The 18,484-nt window shown below is 37.0% G+C and overlaps 2 protein-coding genes across 2 annotated transcripts in view; one reads left to right on the top strand and one right to left on the bottom strand.

The window, feature by feature from the left end:
- The window catches only part of MCCB (3-methylcrotonyl-CoA carboxylase), a 180,346-nt gene extending 168,569 nt beyond the window's left edge, over positions 1–11,777 (bottom strand). The window contains exons 1-2 of the mRNA XM_089807641.1: positions 11,359–11,777; positions 9,812–9,931 (exon numbers count right to left, since the gene is read on the bottom strand). Of these exons, the coding sequence (XP_089663767.1) occupies positions 9,812–9,931; positions 11,359–11,643 (405 nt within the window). The 5' untranslated portion in view covers positions 11,644–11,777. The remainder of the gene's footprint in view (positions 1–9,811; positions 9,932–11,358) is intronic.
- On the top strand, positions 1,609–4,765 carry LOC149535148 (uncharacterized). The gene is made up of 6 exons (XM_089806115.1): positions 1,609–2,272; positions 2,418–2,716; positions 2,859–3,256; positions 3,362–3,585; positions 3,696–3,883; positions 3,980–4,765. The coding sequence occupies exons 1-6, from the start codon at positions 2,172–2,174 to the stop codon at positions 4,591–4,593; spliced, it is 1,824 nt and encodes a 607-aa protein (XP_089662241.1). The 5' UTR covers positions 1,609–2,171; the 3' UTR covers positions 4,594–4,765.
- Positions 11,778–18,484: the final 6,707 nt, after the last annotated feature.

Genomic DNA, 18,484 nt, shown 5'->3' with positions numbered 1-18,484 from the left:
ATTTTATTAAATCTTTGACCCAAAAATGAAAAATGTTGGATGTTTGCATTAACAAAGCCCGAATTAATGATAAAAATGAACTGGCTCTAGAATTGAGACTGAGCGACGAAATGCCCGAGCAATAGAGGATGCCATGTCTTGATCACCTATGTTGTGTGTTTCAGTTGAATCCCTTGCTTTGCAATTTTACGCTAAAATCTAATGTTAACCTTCCTTTCAGGTGCCTCAAATTATCTCACAGAAATCACCTAACTTGAAAGAGGAACAATTTTTTCGTATTTGGTTATGTGGTTGATCTGTCCATTTGAAGGAGTCCTAATTACTCAACTCCAATATTCAACTGCTTATCATTTCTGTGTGATATGAGTTCCAAATAAAATGAATTTGGATAATGTCATTTTATGCACCTTTGTTATATTTATCTATTGTTGCATATAATTACATTTGCAGTTAGCTCGAGTTTTTGAGGACCACTACAAATGTACTGAGCACTACCTGTTTGGTATGTGTTTTCTAAATGCAACAAACACTTACATTTATATGGAGTATAAGCCATGAATAGACATGTCCCTTCATGAAACATGTCTATTCGTTAAGCAGATAATTAATATAATAATATATTTTTCTCATATATATATGTGTGTGGGTGTGTGTGTGTGTGTGTGTGTTTATCCGATAGGAGCTATCAAACATTAACACCATCAAACTTGATATGAATAATTCTTTTAATAGAGTTGATCATAGTTTTCTTCTCAGGGTACCTTCAAAAGTTTGGCTTCCATCATGATTTTATTTGATTGACTGAACTGTGCATCTCCCATTGCCCCTATTGTTAATAGCATAGATGGAAAACTCGCCGAGTACTCGGCGAGTTTTTAAAACTCGCCGAGTACTCGACGAGTTTTTAAAACTCGCCGAGTTTCCTAGCTCGGCGAGTTTTTAACCAGTTAACTCGCCGATTTAAAAACTCGGCAAACTGGTAAAAACTCGCCGAGTAATCGGCGAGTAGTCGGCAAAAACTCGGCGAGTTTTTCCTAAAAACTCGCGGTTTACTGGTGAACGCGGCCTGTGAGGATTTAAGCGGCAGTGAGTGTGTTTTTTCTCATTCTTTCTTGTATTTGCATTGTTTAGAACCTTGAGGAGTGAAGAGAAGAAGGTTTGGAGGCATTCTTGGCTGATTGCAAGTGATTCAAGGCGGATTTGAGTGGATTGTAGAGGATTCTAACCGATTTTAGAAGACAAATTTCTTTCCAGGTATGTTCATCTTATCATAGTTTGAAAACTTTTTATAGTTTTATAACAAATGTTCTTTTGTTTTTGTTGTTTTTTGTAAATGTTTTCAAATCATTTAAAATCATTTTGAATCATTTGAAACCCTAGCTTCTAAGGATATGGTTGAAGTTTGTTGTTTGCTAAGGATATGGTTCAAGTTTGAAGTTTGAATCGTTTGAAACCCTAGCTTCTAAGTTCTAACTTTGTTTATTCATTTCTCTATATATTTATGTGTAGGGCAACGGTCAACCATTAAAAAAATGACAAACCCACAAGAAGAGTGGCCACAAACACCATGCCCATCTGGATATATAGGCACTCGACCTAAAAATGCAAGAGATAAGGCATGGCGGTATGCCTATGAAGCTCCAAATCCAAATGATATTGGGAAGGTGATATGCATTCCCTGTGAGAGAATTATTTCTGGAGGCATAAACCGCCTCAAATACCACCTTGCAGGCATAAAGAAACATGACTCAAATCCTTGTCTCAAGGTAACTGATGAAGAAAAAAGATTCATCCATGCCCTACTTGCAGCTGCTGAAGAGAAAAAATTGAATAGGGAGAGGGCAAAAATAGCTATGAGGGCAGCCATAGCTGAATCTGAAGGAGCTCCTTTTGATATGCAAGAGGAAGAAGAAGCACTTGAGAACATACCCGGATCTCTTCGTGGCCCACGGATCCGCAAACAAAATTTCTCTTTTACCGGTTCCACTTCTTCTACATCTCCTACTTCTTCATCATCACCATCTAGATCCCCATCAGGGATAGGTGGTTATTTTGTGCCCAGGAACACACCTGGAGCACAGCCATCATTAGAGGGCACTGCATGGTTTAAGGAGGTGCATGAGCAAACTGATATTGCAGCAGCTGATTTTTAGTTTTTCAACAATATCTCAATGAATGCCGCTGATAGTCCCTATTGGGTCAATATGGTGAATGCAATGACAATATCAGGCAAAGGGTACAAGCCGCCTAATCGCAAGGATATGAGTGGAAGGTTAGTATTTTACTATTTAGTAATTGTAAATAATTGAGATTCACTTTAGTTCATTGTTATATTTTAAATCTTAATTGTTATAACTTATTTCCTAATTTTTTACTAACACTTACACTTTATTTAATATTACACTTAAATTTTGTAGGTTGCTTGACAAAGCGGTTGGTAGGGCAAGATTGTTGATAGAAGACCAAAAGAAAGAGTGGAAGAAGTATGGCTGCACCATTTTATCTGATGGGTGGACAGATGGAAGAAGTAGAACCATTATTAACTTCTTGATTGCTTGCAAAGATGATGTGGTGTTTTGGAAATCTGTCGATGCCTCCAACAAAGTGAAAAATGCAGCCACATTGGCTTTAATGTTGGAGAATGTTGTCATGGAGGTGGGAATAGAGAATGTGGTGCAAATAATCACAGATAATGCAGCAGCATATGTGGCAGCAGGTAGATTTAATTTTTTATATTTGAATCAATATGAATCATGAATGTAATGCTATGGTATTATTCAATTTAGATTTGATGTAATTTGTAAATACTAAATATGGAAAGTTTGTTACTGATTATTGATTTTTTGCTAATCTTTTAGGTAGAATCCTCCAAGAGAGGCATCCCACACTTTTTTGGTCACCTTGTGCAGCACATGTCCTTGACCTTCTTTTGGAGGACATAGGAAAACTTGATTGGGTGAGTCCAGTTGTGGAAGATGCTAGGCGAGTCACGAAATATATCTATAATCACCCATGGGTTCTCAGTTTGATGAGAAAAGCCACTAAAGGCAAAGATTTGATGAGACCTGCTATGACAAGGTTTGCAACGGTCTTCTTGACGTTGCAAAGTATTCTTGACCACATATTGGCTTTGAAGCAAATGTTTGTGTGTGCTGATTGGGTTGCTTCACCTTACTCAAAGAAGCCCGAAGGAGAAGCTGTGGCACGAATAGTCTTTGATGATAGCTTTTTTGCAAAGGCTAAGGAGATTGTGGAGGTAACTTCATTATATTTTTAGACTTTTAGTTTATTCAAGTTTCATTTTCAATTCATAACTTACTATGTTATTAACTAATTTGTATTTTTCAAATTTCAAATGTAGATGTCTCTGCCCCTGGTTCTAGTCTTGCGCACATGTGATGGGCAGCAATCCCCAATGGGAGGTCTTTATGAGGCCATGGATAGGGCGAAAGAGGCTGTTAGAAGTTACTATCACGGGGACAGTCTCAGATTTGACCCCATTTGGGAAATAATTGATAGGAGGTGGAACAATATGCTCCACCAACCTATTCATGCAGCAGGCTACTTCCTCAATCCCAAATTCAGGTATTATGATAATTGATTGTCCTTGAAGTTGGGATTTTAATAAGTCTTTATTTTACTTTACTTTTTAAGGTTGTGTAGTAAGACTTGATATCATTTTCTATTTGTTTTAGGGCTGATGATTCCTACTCAGATCCTAATGGAGAGGTCATGGAAGGTCTCTCTAAATGCATTGAGAGAATGATATCAAGTGAAGAGGAGAGAGACCTTATTGTGACCGAACAACAAATCTATGTGGAATCAAGGGGTCCTTTGTTCTCTTCTATGCTAGCAAAGAGAGCAAGATCTACTCAAGCACCAGGTAAAGCATCAAACATTAAAACTTTTGCTAATTGATAAGTTGTGCTTCTAATTTTGTTTTTTATTGCTTGATAACTTTTTAAATTTTGTTTTGCAGATGCTTGGTGGGCAAGTTGGGGTGGCAATACCCCCAATTTAAGGAAATTTGCTCTCAGAGTCCTATCCCAACCTTGTAGCTCATCCCATTGTGAGCGCAATTGGAGCTTATTTGAGTCCATCCATACAAAGAAAAGAAACAGAATGACTCAAAAACGGCTTAATGACCTTGTTTATGTGCACTATAATCTTAAGTTGCGCATAAAAAAGTCACAGCTCTTAGAACTACCTGGTCCGCTTGATCTAGATGAGATAGATCCTTATTCTGATTGGACAGCACAAGAGCCAAGTCCATTGTTTACACCAGATGAGATCGCTGATTTGGAGAGGCAGGCCATGGAGGGGGAGGTTGACACTGATTTTCAGTTCACTATGGATGACATTGAGGATGAGGACGAGGATGATGATGATTCAGGCGAGGATCAGACATTACCATTAGGAGGAGATGCATCCTCTTCCAGGACGCCGAGCCAGTCAGTAGGGACGTCGAGCGAGGGGGCACAGCCACAGAGTTCACAGTCACGCAGCTCACGCCCTATCCCAGTGCGGGGCACTTCTTCTAGGACTAGACCCCCTCGCTTTCCTGCTAGTGCAAGTGGAAAGAGGAAGATGTGATTGGCATTGTCACATTGTATTGATGTATTTAGATTTTTAGTATTTACTTCTAGTTTGACAGATTGAAACTATTTAGTAATTTACTATTTTGCTTCCTACCATGAGCATTCTGCATGAGAATGCAATTTTGTACGCATTATGCATTTATATATATCTAAACTTTGTTTCTTTCTTTTGTATTGTCTTTAATTAACTTATTAGATGCATCTTCTCATTAAATTTTGCAAAATAAATGTATTTTTAATTAAATTTCAGCGGTTTTTTAGGTTCCCGAGTTTTTCCCGAGTTTTTTTTTTAAATCGCAGAGTTTTTCCCGATTAAACTTTTGGGGGGCTTGGCGAGTTTTTGCATTTGGCGAGTTTTCCAACTATGGTTAATAGTTTGCTGCTTTATTACTTTCAGATGGCTAAGGCAAAGCTGTCCTCTTTCTCCTTATCTCTACATCTTGATTGTTGAAACCCTTAGAAGATAGTTGGCAACTCAAAGGAGAGATAAGTGGATCACTGACGTGCAGATTTCTAATTGGGTTACAACTCTTTCTCAGTTTGCAGAAGACCTGACTTTTCCAGGCTGAATGTGAAAAAATTCAAGATTGGCCCAGACCTTTCTTTGAGTGCTTATGGGGACCATATCAACACCTCTAAGTTCATCGTTTACACTCTTGATATCCTCCTTAGCAGTGATGTTTTTTATTTGCTTCTTCAGTTTGGAGAAGGCATCTTTAAATATTTGTGCATCCCCCTGAGGTATCATTTTAGTTTTAAAGCTAAGGGCTGCTGGCATCATGTTCTTGAAAAGATCCAAGAAAGGATATCAAGGTTCTCTAACTCTTGGTTATCTCTCAAAAGAAGACTTATTTTGCTTAAGCTCAATCTTTCCTTTATGACTATTTAATGATTTATACATTATCCACGTACTATATCCCTGGAAAATGCATTCAACAGATGGAAATTGTTCAAAACAGTTTCTTTGGCAAGTGTGAAGGCAAACAGAAAACAAAAGATTCCATTTTTTCTTAGCAAAAAGTCGCCAAAAACAAGTCCAACAGCAGCTTGGGGATCCTCCATCATCCTCATGTCTTTATCACTTGGGGCTAAGCTAGTTTGCCAGCTTTCTCGACATTCTTCAGGTGGAAAAAGAGTTATCATGCTAAGTGTGCTAGATTCATCTCTTCTTTCAATGATCACTACTTAAGGTAGGTCTTCTAAAATATGGAGCTGAATGGTAAACTTTGTTAACTTGATTTCCAAATATATTTCATTGTTGCCATTAATAAGATGAACTCTTGGGATAATGCAATCTTGAACAGAGAACACCTTTCTCATCGACTAGATCAAGATCTCATCCAGCAAATGAAGTTGCACAGTTGCGGTGATTCAAGAATCTTGTCGGTCTCATCGACTGATCTAAATTTGGGGCTGACTGAAAATCTTTCGGTCACCTTCCACAGCAGAAAAGCAAATGGAACTCTATCTGGGACAATCTCAATGAATAAAAACCAACTTGGCACACACAAGATGACAAATTGACTAAAGAGGCCAAATGTCTTTAAGTAGAGGAAACTATAGAGATTGACATCCCATGCCTAGACATCTGGAACTCCATTGTGTTCCCTAAAGCTTTTTAATTGGCTATTCTGGCAATCTGAAATCATCACAGGTGACTGTTAGATCAGACAGGACATCTGCTGCAAATGTAGTACGCCCTTGTATGTGGTATGTACTTTCCAAATGGCAGCTATCTCTCTAATATAGGATGAAGTATGGATAGGTCAATTCATTAGAATGTAATTAATATAATAAATATCTCATATATTTAATATATATATTATATTTCACACTTATATATAATATATATATTTGCACTATAGCTTATCCAACTAATGCTACCAATTATTAACACTCCCTCTTAGCTTAGGGAGGATAAACAAGATTCATATACAATATGAATAACATATTACCTCAACGTAAATAATGGTTTCTAGAATGTCAAGTCATATAACATCTGATCGATGCTACAAACATCAACACTCCCTCTTAGCTGGGGAAGATAAATGATATAATCATATTAAATATCTTGTGATCACATAACACATGATATGAAGTATCATCTAACATACAATACCTAGTTTTACATATCACCTAACTCATGATATGAGGAATCACCTAACACGTGATACTTAGTTTTACATATCACTTAACTCGTGATATGAGAAATCACCTAACACGTGAAACCTAGTTTTACATATCACCTAACTTGTGATATAAGGAATCACCTAACATGTGATACCTAATTTTACATATCACCTAACACGTGATATGAGGAATCACCTAACACATGATACCTAGTTTTACATATCACCTAACACGTGAGATGAGGAATCACCTAACACGTGATACCTAGTTTTAGATATCATCTCAATATGATATCAAAGATATGGTCTGATCAAGAATATCAAGCCTCATGATATTCACCATAACTCAAATTTGTTCAAAGGTAATGTGTACTTGCCGTAGGAACATTCATAATCTATTGTGATTGGTTACAACTATCACATGATGTCTATCACAATCTAGAAAGTCATGGTCTGATTAAGGAACTAAATCCACCATGCTAGAAATTGTCTATCCTGATTTGTTCCAGCCATTACACTGTCTATCATGATAGAAGATTAAGTTATTGTAAGATTGTCATCTTCCAATAACATTAACAAATACAAAGTGATTATCATTTGGAAGTCATCACTTCCTCATGATTTACGCAGGGCCCATAAGGCATTTAAATGATATTATTAGTATAATAATCAATTAAATCAAGTTTACCTCATAAGTGTTTCACCTTCAACAATGAAACTCCCTCTCAATCACTATGATCGAGATTGTCAAAGTTGATTGAACCCATCTGCTCCCTCTGAAGCTCAAGTTCATTGACATTTAGACCTCTTGAAGATGCCAGACTCCCTCTAAATCTGAATTCCATATGCTTTTGTCCTTGTGATTCAAATATTTCCTTTCATAAGGTGAGCTCATATAGGAAATATAATGCATGAATCAATTTTCATCATTTATTGCTGGTACGTGTTAGGTCTTCCCTTTCTGATAAGCAGTTCTTCTTAATATAGGTGGCACTGCCTGTAATCTTCAAGGTGAAGCAACCTTGGCCGCTCATAGTTGAGTGAATCTCATTAGGCTCGCAAAGCTTACTATTACAACCAGAAGCCCTAATACAAATTGTACACACAAGAATATCCTTGAACACATGCATTTGGACAAACAATTTATCTTCATATCTCAATAGCAGTCTCATTGCAAAAATTCAGTGTGGCATCAATATAGACTTGTGCCCACACTGCTCGTCTTTATCACATTTATTATATTATTCAACCTGCTATTCAATTATAACTGAATTTGTATGGTATATCACACCCATCTCTAATTATTTACAAATTGATAAATTGTCTTCATTATTCAATCAAGCTCCTCTTTCTTTTACTATCATTCCTTCCAATCTGTACAGTCTAAGCCTCTCAACTAAGAGTCACATGAGCAAGAAGAGAGATCACATGCTTTCTCAACTAAGAGTCCAAACATGATCCACATCGCCGACCACAATTGTTTAAGTACGACCCACCCCATTTCGAGCAGCACATTATCAAGCCTGTAGTGGACTTTACACTTGCACCACAAGGGTTGGCCAAAACATGAAGAGGGTCTCTTTATTTTAGTTGGCAACATTCCTTGAGTGCACCCCGATCCATCATTTCTAAGATTGTAGGTGCAGACATTCGACACCAACCCCAAGCTTGTCTGTAGTGATCGTCTCCAATAATTTATCAGTGCTCTACATGATTGAGCATTCATTTTTGCCGACATTGGTGACATTACTGTGATCCATCATTCCAAAATCTGGATCCTACTGCCATGTGAGTTTCATTTGACACTCACTCTTTGTTGCTGCAATCAGACTTGGAATTTCTTCCCCCACGGCTCCACTTTGTAGACTTGGTGATCAAGAGCGATTTGTGTCAGAAATCATCAACCAGAATTTTCAATTCTCCATCGTAGGAGAAGGTTTCCTTCTCTCCTGCTTCCACTATAAACCATCCATACAGTCCCACCGTTGGTTGTAGACTGTAGAGATTATGATAGAAGTATGTCCTTGAAATTCCAGGATGTTCATGGTGGATTGTGTGCCCATTCTGTGCAAATTCAACTTTTGGACTAGCATTGAGTGCCTGCTCCATGGACTTCACACATCAATCTACCAGGCATCAACAAGCCTAACCCCCTCATCCACATGCTTTGAGTTGACATTGCTTCTCAATCTGAGACTTTTGTGGATTTTGCTAATCGATCTCGCACTCAGTGATTCCACTTGTGCATGAGATAAAGAGCAGCAAGACACAAGTAGACTCCGATCCAATCGTACCTATGATCTATATATATATATATATATATATTAGTCAGACAACTCCCTGAGAAAATCTCCACCCATAGATGCAAAGAGAGAATGTATTTCATCCCATTATATCTATTAATTTCTGATTTTTGAATTCATGGAAATATTGATTGATATTCGTTTCATTGCTCATTATGTATCATGACAATTTGATATGATCTGCATAATCTACATTTGCAACTAGGCTCTGATACCAAGTTGATGGTTTCCCGGATCTGCTGCAAATGTAGTAGTACTGCCCTTGTATGTGGTATGTACTTTCCAAATGGCAGCCATCTCTCTAATATAGGATGAAGTATGGATAGACATGTCTCTTCACGGGACATGTCCATTCATTAGAATGTAATTAATATAATATATATCTCATATATTTAATATATTATATTTCACACTTTTATATATAATATATATTATATTTAATATATTATATTTCACACTTTCATATAATATATTATATTTCACACTTTTAATAATTATTAACAGTTTTTGCCAGCAGATTGAAGGCTTTATGCTCTTCAACTTTAAGATGTTTCTGTTTCTCTTTTGCTTAATATGAGAGCTTCAGATATTGCAATAAAAGGAATGCTGAAGTCTGATTTAATTGTAAAAGAACAAGCAGAGACATAATATCCTCAATCCATGCCAATACATAAAAAAATATCCATAAAGCTTGAATTCATCAAAGGATACATTGAGTTTATGTTCGCAGATCTAAGTGAATGTTGTTTATTGTCTTTACAATTCAAAATAAACTAAATACCTGAGACAACTCAAGGAAGGAGGAACCAGGGTCCAACAAGCACTCAATGCGCTCCCTAGGAAGAAGCTTATTCCTCAATCTGTTCCTCTCTACTGCTTTAGGCCCTCCTCCTTCTAACACCTGCACATTCATTTTTATGCCAGATAGGAGTTGTCATCCATCAAGCCACTATAACATAATGCCCTATTATTCATTTATCAATCAACACAAGTTATATCAATGAATCTCAACATCCTAGGAAACAAGGGTTACGTTGCTGGTGTCCTAGGCTTCTTTAGTTGATATACGTGAGAAAACTATGTTTAAATCCTGTAAGAGGAACAAGAACATGACACGTAGAGTGAATATGGGAATGGACAGTCATCACGAACCTTCCTCCTCATTTAGATAAATTTGTAGAATTATCTTCGTAATGAATAATTCAGTGAGTGAATGTGAAAATAGATTTCTTCTTCAGCCTACCTATTCAAATACAAGGATTTTCAAAAAGGTCTTCTTGAAAAGTAATTTTTTGTTGCTATGACTCATATACAAAGTAAGTTTTAGAATAGTCTTCATGACCTGCCTATTCAAATTTGAGAAATATCTAAAAGATTTCTTTGACTAATTTTTAGTGGAGATGGGAAACAAATCTTCAAGCTTACATGCATTTAGCTTTAGGAGTGTGTGGTCCTCAGTTTTTGCAAGATTGGAACCCTCGTGTTCTTGATTTAACATGAGGGTATATTCAAGTTTCACATGAACTAAGAAATCTTGTAGAGAGATTATCTTATGCTTCCAAATGTCTTGGTATTAAATATATTCACACTTTGTCCAAGGGTATGTGTTGTAACTTTAAAGTGGTACATTTGTAAACACGTTGAATCAATTTGTAACTCCAACAAAGTGGACCATTCTTAAAGACGGTGAATCAAGCCAAAATTTCCAGATTGTCATGGCAAAGTGGTGCATTCATAAAGATCGTGACTCGATGAATTCCCCAAATTGTCACAACAAAGTGGTGCATTCTGTAAGATACTGACTCGAACTGAAATCCCCAAATTGGCGTGACAAAGTGGCGCATTTGTAAGATAGTGACTCATGTAAAATCCCCTAATTGTTGAAGCAGAGTGGTTTTTAAAGACAGTGAGTCCAGTTGAAATCCTCAAATTGCAACAAGACTATATAAAATGATTATTAATGAGTGCAAAGTATTTTATATTATATTAGAAAACAGAATTGCTATTAACTTGTGATTATGTACACGTAACAAACATTAAAGGGGCAACAAACAGAATAGCCTAAGTGTAACAAAGTATTTTACAATTATTAAAGATGGCATTGAAACTTGTAATTATCGGAGGCATCTCATAAGACCATGTTATAAACACAGACCTTAATGAGGCCTTTTTAGCCCATACAGTAGATTTTATGTTCTGGAATGGCAAATTATCTATACAACTTAATGTTTCGTACCAAATCTGTGGTGATCAACCTGGCCATCAAGGATACCGAATATGCATTTACATTGCAGTTTTTAAAAGATTTTACAGGAGAAAATTAGATACCTTGTCAATATTGCGCTTAAGTTGGGCTAAAAGACTCTCCATGAGCCCATAATTTTTCTTGTAGATGTCGCTATTTTTGTCCAGAGTATCAGGCAGAATACTAAAGTTTGTGCCTATTGTAGTGCTCATCATTCTGGTCATCCAGGGATTTGAAACGCTGCCAAAAGTGGCAGCGAGTTCTTTTGAAAGAGGAATAACACCTGAATTAATCTGATGGCTTGAAAAGCAGGTTTTTCGAATCAAGTTCAAAGATTGGTGTACTCTTCTCAACAGCAGATAACCCATTTCCTGCAAATAACATGTGCATATGTGTTTCTGCGTTTTGCACGCGTATATGGATATAACTGTATTCTCACATTCCGTTTTATAAACGCACAGAACAGAGCAGCCCCAACATGGCGTGTCTATTTTTCATTATTATAATTTCATATCCGCAAGGATTTGTCCCAGAAAATATTGCAGCGAGATTGGATTGCCACGTGGAAGATGACATCCAAAGTAATTATTAACGAGGGGTGTTCATTCTTCAAGCATCTCTGGAAAATGATAGATAGATAGATAGATAAAATTTTAATTCACGAGGCTAAAAATAGTCTATGGGACAGATGTATTGGCCCTTTTCTTACTTCTGGACTACATAATGCAAATTTAATAGACCGTTATAATGTTTTCACCCTTGTGGCTCTCTCTCATAGTCTATAATTAAAATATTATTACACCATAATATTAAATTGTTAAATTGTTTAAAATAAAACAAATAAATAAAATAGTTTAACAAGATTATCTTATGTTTTTTTTTAAGAATCCATTTTAATCATTTAAAAATAGGTTTTCACCCTTCTGGCCCTCTTTCATACACTATTTGTATGTTAGCAAATAAGAATCAATCTATACTTAAAATATTATTACACCATAATATTAAATTGTTTAATTGTTTAAAATAAAGCAAATAAGTAAAATAGTTTAACAAGATTATCTTATGTTATCTTTTTTTAAGAGTCCATTTTGATCATTTTAAAATAGCTTAGTATAGTTGATGAAAGTGGATGACAACATAAAGTTTGAGTGATGTTTCTATGACTAAAATGTATATAAATAAGTGGAATGATATGAAAGATGCAATGCTACTTAACAAATATGTTAAGAAAGATGAAATCTAGCTTAAATGAAGTTATAATCTAGATAACAACTAAAAAAGAAACTAAATCCTATTAACAAGGTCTCATTATGCAATAAAATATATGGAATGAGACGTGTCTTAATGATGCCAAAATGTCTTAGAAATGGACTAAGAATAATAGATCATCAAGCATGGATACAAAACAACAAATATTCTAAAGATAGACTAAAGATAGTAGACCATCAAAGTGTAACTAAAAGTGAAAGTGAAAGTGAAAGAGCAATTCAAGATTATGATCTTCATACCAACAAGACGGAGTCATTTTCCTCTCAACAAACCCTTTATTTATAGATTTCTCAAAGGGTGAATAGTAAAATTTGGGTGGTTAAAGATCATAAATGCTCCAAAATATCTTGGATGTGGGTGAGGTGAATAGGTTGGAAATAAATAGGCTGGAATTTGCAAAGTGGAATTGCATAAATGGTTAAATGATTTATGGTAAAAGTTGTAATGAATAATTAAATTAAACTATATAACATATGAATATTAATGTGAGCTATATAGCAAGATAATTAAATTAGACTATATAATAGAAAATTAATATTTATGGGGTATTTTATATGCTTAATTAATATGTCTAATTTGTAATGTTCCAAATGGTTTCCATAATATTCTTGAAGGTTTCGGAGATGCTCCCAAAAGGTTTCTACTTTGATACCATTGTAATGTTCTATTCTAGAGTTTCCTTATGAAGTCTCATAGTATGCTTTAAGTAGTCTTGGTGTGTGCTTTAGGTAGTATAGTTGTGTGCTCCAAGTAGTATCACGTAGTGCTTCGGGTGGCTAGTGCTTTAGGTCAGTGCTTCGGGTGGCCAAAGCTTTGGGTCAGTGCTTCGAGTGGTCAATGCTTCAAGTCATTGCTTCGAGTTAGTGCTTCAGGTCAATGCTTCAAGTTAGTGCTTCGGGTGTCAATGATTTTGGTCAGTGCTTCGGTCAATGCTTCAAGTAGTTCCTCTAGGTGGCGATGCACAATTGAGTGAGTTCATACTGCAATGTTGGAGCACAAGGAGGTTGTACAACAAGGAGCAGGTAGTGAGAAGTCATACTGTGCAGGAACAAGTGATCGTACGGTGGTCTTTTGGTGATCATACAATAGTGGATTGAAGGGTCGTACAATGACAAGGGAAGAGGTGGTCATACGGTGGAGGTGGAGGGGCAATTATGCGGGATGGAGATAAGGAGGTCGTATGGTGTGAAAGACAGTTGTACGGTATAGACAAACTGGAGGCCAAGAGGGAGGTACAAGAAGATGTTGGTGTGTTGAGGTCGTATGTTTGTACAGTGATATGGAAGGAGGTTGTACGATGAAGTAAAGTTAATTATAACAAGGAAGAAAACAAAGAAGTTCAACAATGTTGTTCACAATGCAAAATGCAATATATTAAACACAAACACCTTACAGGAAACCAAAGACCAACTGGATGCACACTTGCACCAATTAATAATGATATTTTGCATATAGACTCAAAAATGGAGATTAGAACCACATAACCTTCAATTAGATTTGCTAAAAGATAGTGTTCTGATTTGCCAGATCTGAGCGAAGTATTACAAGCGACGGAATAGGGTGAGGGTTGAATCCCACCAAAACTAAATAAGCCAAGTAGGGAAGATCTTTCACTTCCAAAATGGTGAACAACATAGAATCCCAACAAAAATTTGCAGTACGAAATAAATAATTAGAATGCATATCTATGACTACCTACAAGTTGTGCTTAAATACCCATCAGGAAAAACCTTTCCGAGGGTGTACAAAGATAGCCGACAACAACACTTACCAATGGAAACTAAAATAAAAATAGGTCCAAGATATATTAAATCAATAGAAACCACAAATACAAATATTAACTTAGGTCCCATATTAATTAATTAAAGTAACTAATTAAAGGTCCTTATATTATTTAAATTCTAGGACCAGTTAATTAATTAATTTAAATTTAAAAATTATATTAAAATGTGGGGACATGACAAATCCTCGCTGCCCAAAGATTGCTGCCCTCAAGCAATTCGTCATTTGATGAAACACCAACAGCTACAGGATCCCAAATCAAACGTTCAGGCAAGACAAGTGAAATGACATCAATCCTCTGCAGCACCACATTGCTATCAAACTTCCGTTGTGCCACTCTAGTATAAAGTATTATCCTATCTTGAGTCCCTAGGATCCCAAACCAAACATGTAGGCGAAATGAGTGAATTATCATCAAACCTCCCTTGCACCTCACTGTCATTAAGCATTTGTTGTACCACTCTAATATAAACATTGTTGTAGCCTTCACCAAGATCCAAATAACACAAATTGATGAAATCTTTCATGTCATAATGTTCAAAAATCTCTTTGGTTATGGTCATGCACACAAAGTTGATGTTGGCACAAACTTACCCACTAACACAACCACAATGATCACTATTATATACCTGATGGATGAAACCTTGATGAAGAGAGCTTCAGCGGTGAGAATGTCAACGAAGGGGGCCTTGACTATGAGTACCTTTGTGACAGGAGCTTTAGTGAAGGGTGTCACGATGATGGGAGCCTTAGCAAAGAGTACCTTAATAAAGGGAACCTTGGCAAAAAAAACCTCAATAGAGAGTACCTTGGCAACAAACAAAATTTTAGCTACAGATAAAACCTCAATGGCAAACAGAACCCTAGTTGAAGCCTCGATGATGGATAGAGCCTCAACAATGAGCAATGTCTCAATGGCGACAAACATAGCTATTGCAACCGATGCAGTCACAATGATGGACACACGATGATGATGGAGACAACCATGATGTCGTTGATGGACACAACTATAGTGATAGATACAAACTCAACATCAATGACAAACATAGCGATGACAGATAGAAACTTGATGATGGACACAGACTCGACGCTAGTGACGGATACGACAGTGATGGACACGATAGTGATAGACACAACGATGATGAACACGATAGTGACAGACATGACAGTGATGAACACGATGGTAATAGACACAACGGTGACAAACACAACAACAATGATGGACATGATGGTGATAGACACGAACTCAACATTGGTGACTGACATGATGGTGACAGATATGAACTCGACATCAGTGATAGAGATGACAATAATGGACACAATGGTGACAGACACAACGGTGATGAATATGATGGTGATAGATATGACGGTGATGAACATGATGGTGACAAACACAACGACAGTGATGGACACAAGCTTGGCGATGGACATAGACTCAACGTCAGTGACGAACACAAACTTGGTGTCAGTGACAGACATGATGGTGATGAACACGTCAGTGATAGACACAAACTTGATGTTGGTGACAAACACAATGATGATTGACATGATGACAATGAGAGACACAAAATTGGTGACAGTGATGGACACAAACTTGGTGTCAGTAATGAACATGACGGTGATGGACACAAACTTGACGTCGCTGACAAATGCAATGGTGACCAACATGATGACAGTGAGGGACACAAACTTGACAATGGATATGGACTTAGCATCAGTGAAGGACATACAACCTCAGTGACAGGAAAAACCACGATGACAAACATTGCTTCAGTGACAGGCACATAGCCTCAACAACAAACACAACCTTCGTAACAGACACAGCCTCGGGCACAACTTGATCCATCCATGTCTTCACAAGATCCATGCAAGCAACTTCTTTATTTGTTTGGTGTTCTCCCCATGTTGGTGTAGTAGAAAGATTTAGCAAATCCTCCTGGAGTGGCCCTGTAATCATGCCTTCATTCTCCTCATGTAAAGCATCACCCTTATTGTTGTCATCCATTTTCTCCCATTTGTGCAAATAAGATATTAGTTTTTCTTCACAATGCTTGAAAACATTACAAAGCATTCTATGTGTTGCTATAGAGGGAATAAATTCTAGATTACAAACAACCCATAACATAGATGTGATGGGTTTGGATATTTCATCCATCTCTTTAATGCACGAAATCATAAGACTCTCCATAGCAACTAAAATCTTAGTATCAAACAACCCATAACATAGATGTGATGGGTTGGGATATTTCATCCATCTCGTTAATGCACGAAATCATAAGACTCTCCATAGCAACTAAAATCTTAGTATCATGATTTCCTTGATGGTGACCAAGAAGTGATGAAACATATCATGGACTAAATTTTGCAATTCTAGATCTAAGAGAAGGTTACTTACTTTGACATTTGCACAATTCTCCAATACTGTAGATCTCCTACCAAAAGGGTCACTATTGATGTCATTGAGACTCTAAAAGTTGTCAACTATCAATTACAATATCTCTATCATGATGTTATCATCATAAGCTACTTTAGGAGCCAAAATTCTTAGGACCTCACTAGGACATGTTGCAACTATCAATCTTTTATCCTTGTCATGGTGTCTCAAAAGCCTGGGTTGATTTAAGGCCTCCTTAATCGATGAGAGGATTCTTTGTATAAATCTTGAAGATAATTGGTTCACCTGACACAAACAAACTTCCAATATATCTAATGGAAGATCAAAATCCTCACTAAGCTCTTTGCCAATCCTTTGTAATGCCTTCAACCATCACTCTCCATCGCTGTCTGATGCCATAGTGTGATCTAAATACCAAAATTTCTCAATCATCCCAGCAAGCTAGAAAGATCACCAGCTTTGATACCATTGTAATGTTTCAAACAATTTCAGTAATGTTCTCAAAAGTTTCAGAGATGCTTCCGAAAGGTTTTTTCTCTGATACCACTATAATATTCGAAACAATTTTAGTAATGTTACCAAAAGTTTCGGAGATGCTCCCAAAAGGTTCTTGCTCTAATACCACTGTAATGTTCTATTCTAGAGTTTCCTTATGAAGTACCATAGTATGTTCTAGATAGTCTTGTCATGTGCTTCAGGTAGTTTGGTTGTGTGCTCCAAGTAGTATATGTTAGTGCTTGGCCAGTGCTTCAGGTTAGTGCTTTAAGTAGTTCTTCCTTATTGTTTTGGGTGGCCAATGCCTTAGGTCAGTGCTTCAGGTTAGTGCTTGGGTCAGTGCTTCAGGTTAGTGCTTTGGGTCAATGCTTTAGGTTAGTGCTTCAAGTGGCCAATGCTTCAGGTTAGTGCTACAAGTCAGTGCTTCGGGTGGCCAGTACTTCAGGTTAGTGCTTCAAGTCGGTGCTTCAACTTAGTGCTTCAGGTCAGTGCTTCAAGTTAGTACTTCAGGTCAGTGCTATGGGTGGCCAGTGCTTCAGGTCAATGCCTCAAGTTAGTGCTTTAGTTAGTGCTTTAGGTACTTTCTCTTAGTGGTGATGCACAATGGAGTGAGGTCGTACTACAATGTTGGAGCACAAGGATGTTGTACGACAAGGAGTAGGTAGTGAGAAGTCATACGGTGTAGGAAAAATTGACCGTACAGTGGTCTTCAGGTGACTATACAGTAGTGGATTGAAGGGTCATATGGTGACAAGGGAAGAGGTGGTCATACGGTGGAGGTGGAGGAGCAATTATGTGGGATGGAGATAAGGAGGTCATATGGTGGGAAAGATAGTTGTATGATATGGATAAATTGGAGGTCGAGAGGGAGGTACAGAAAGATGGTGGTGTGCTAAGGCCATATGTCTATACGGTGATACAAAAGGAGCTTGTATGGTGAAGTAAAGTAATTATGAAAAGGAAAAAACAAAGAAGTTAGGCAATGTTGTTTACAATGCAAAATGCAAAATATTAAACACAAACACCTTGCAGGAAACCAAAGACCAGATGGATACACACTTGCACCAATTAATAATGATATTTTGTATATAGACTCAAAAATGGAGATTAGCACACACATAACCTTCAATTAGATTTACCAAAAGATGCTCCAATTTTCCAGATCTGAGCAAAGTATTACAGGCGATGGAATAGGGTGAGGGTTGAATCCCATCGAAACCAAATAAGCCAAGTAGCAAAGATCTTTCACTTCTGAAATGGTGAACAAC

The sequence above is a fragment of the Cupressus sempervirens genome, chromosome 10 (genome assembly GCF_028749045.1).
Source record: "Cupressus sempervirens isolate cs-2001-9-10 chromosome 10, ASM2874904v1, whole genome shotgun sequence".
NCBI lineage: Eukaryota > Viridiplantae > Streptophyta > Pinopsida > Cupressales > Cupressaceae > Cupressus > Cupressus sempervirens.
The sequence above is the reverse complement of the archived record's forward strand: the minus strand, read 5'-3'. Positions and strand labels throughout refer to the sequence as shown.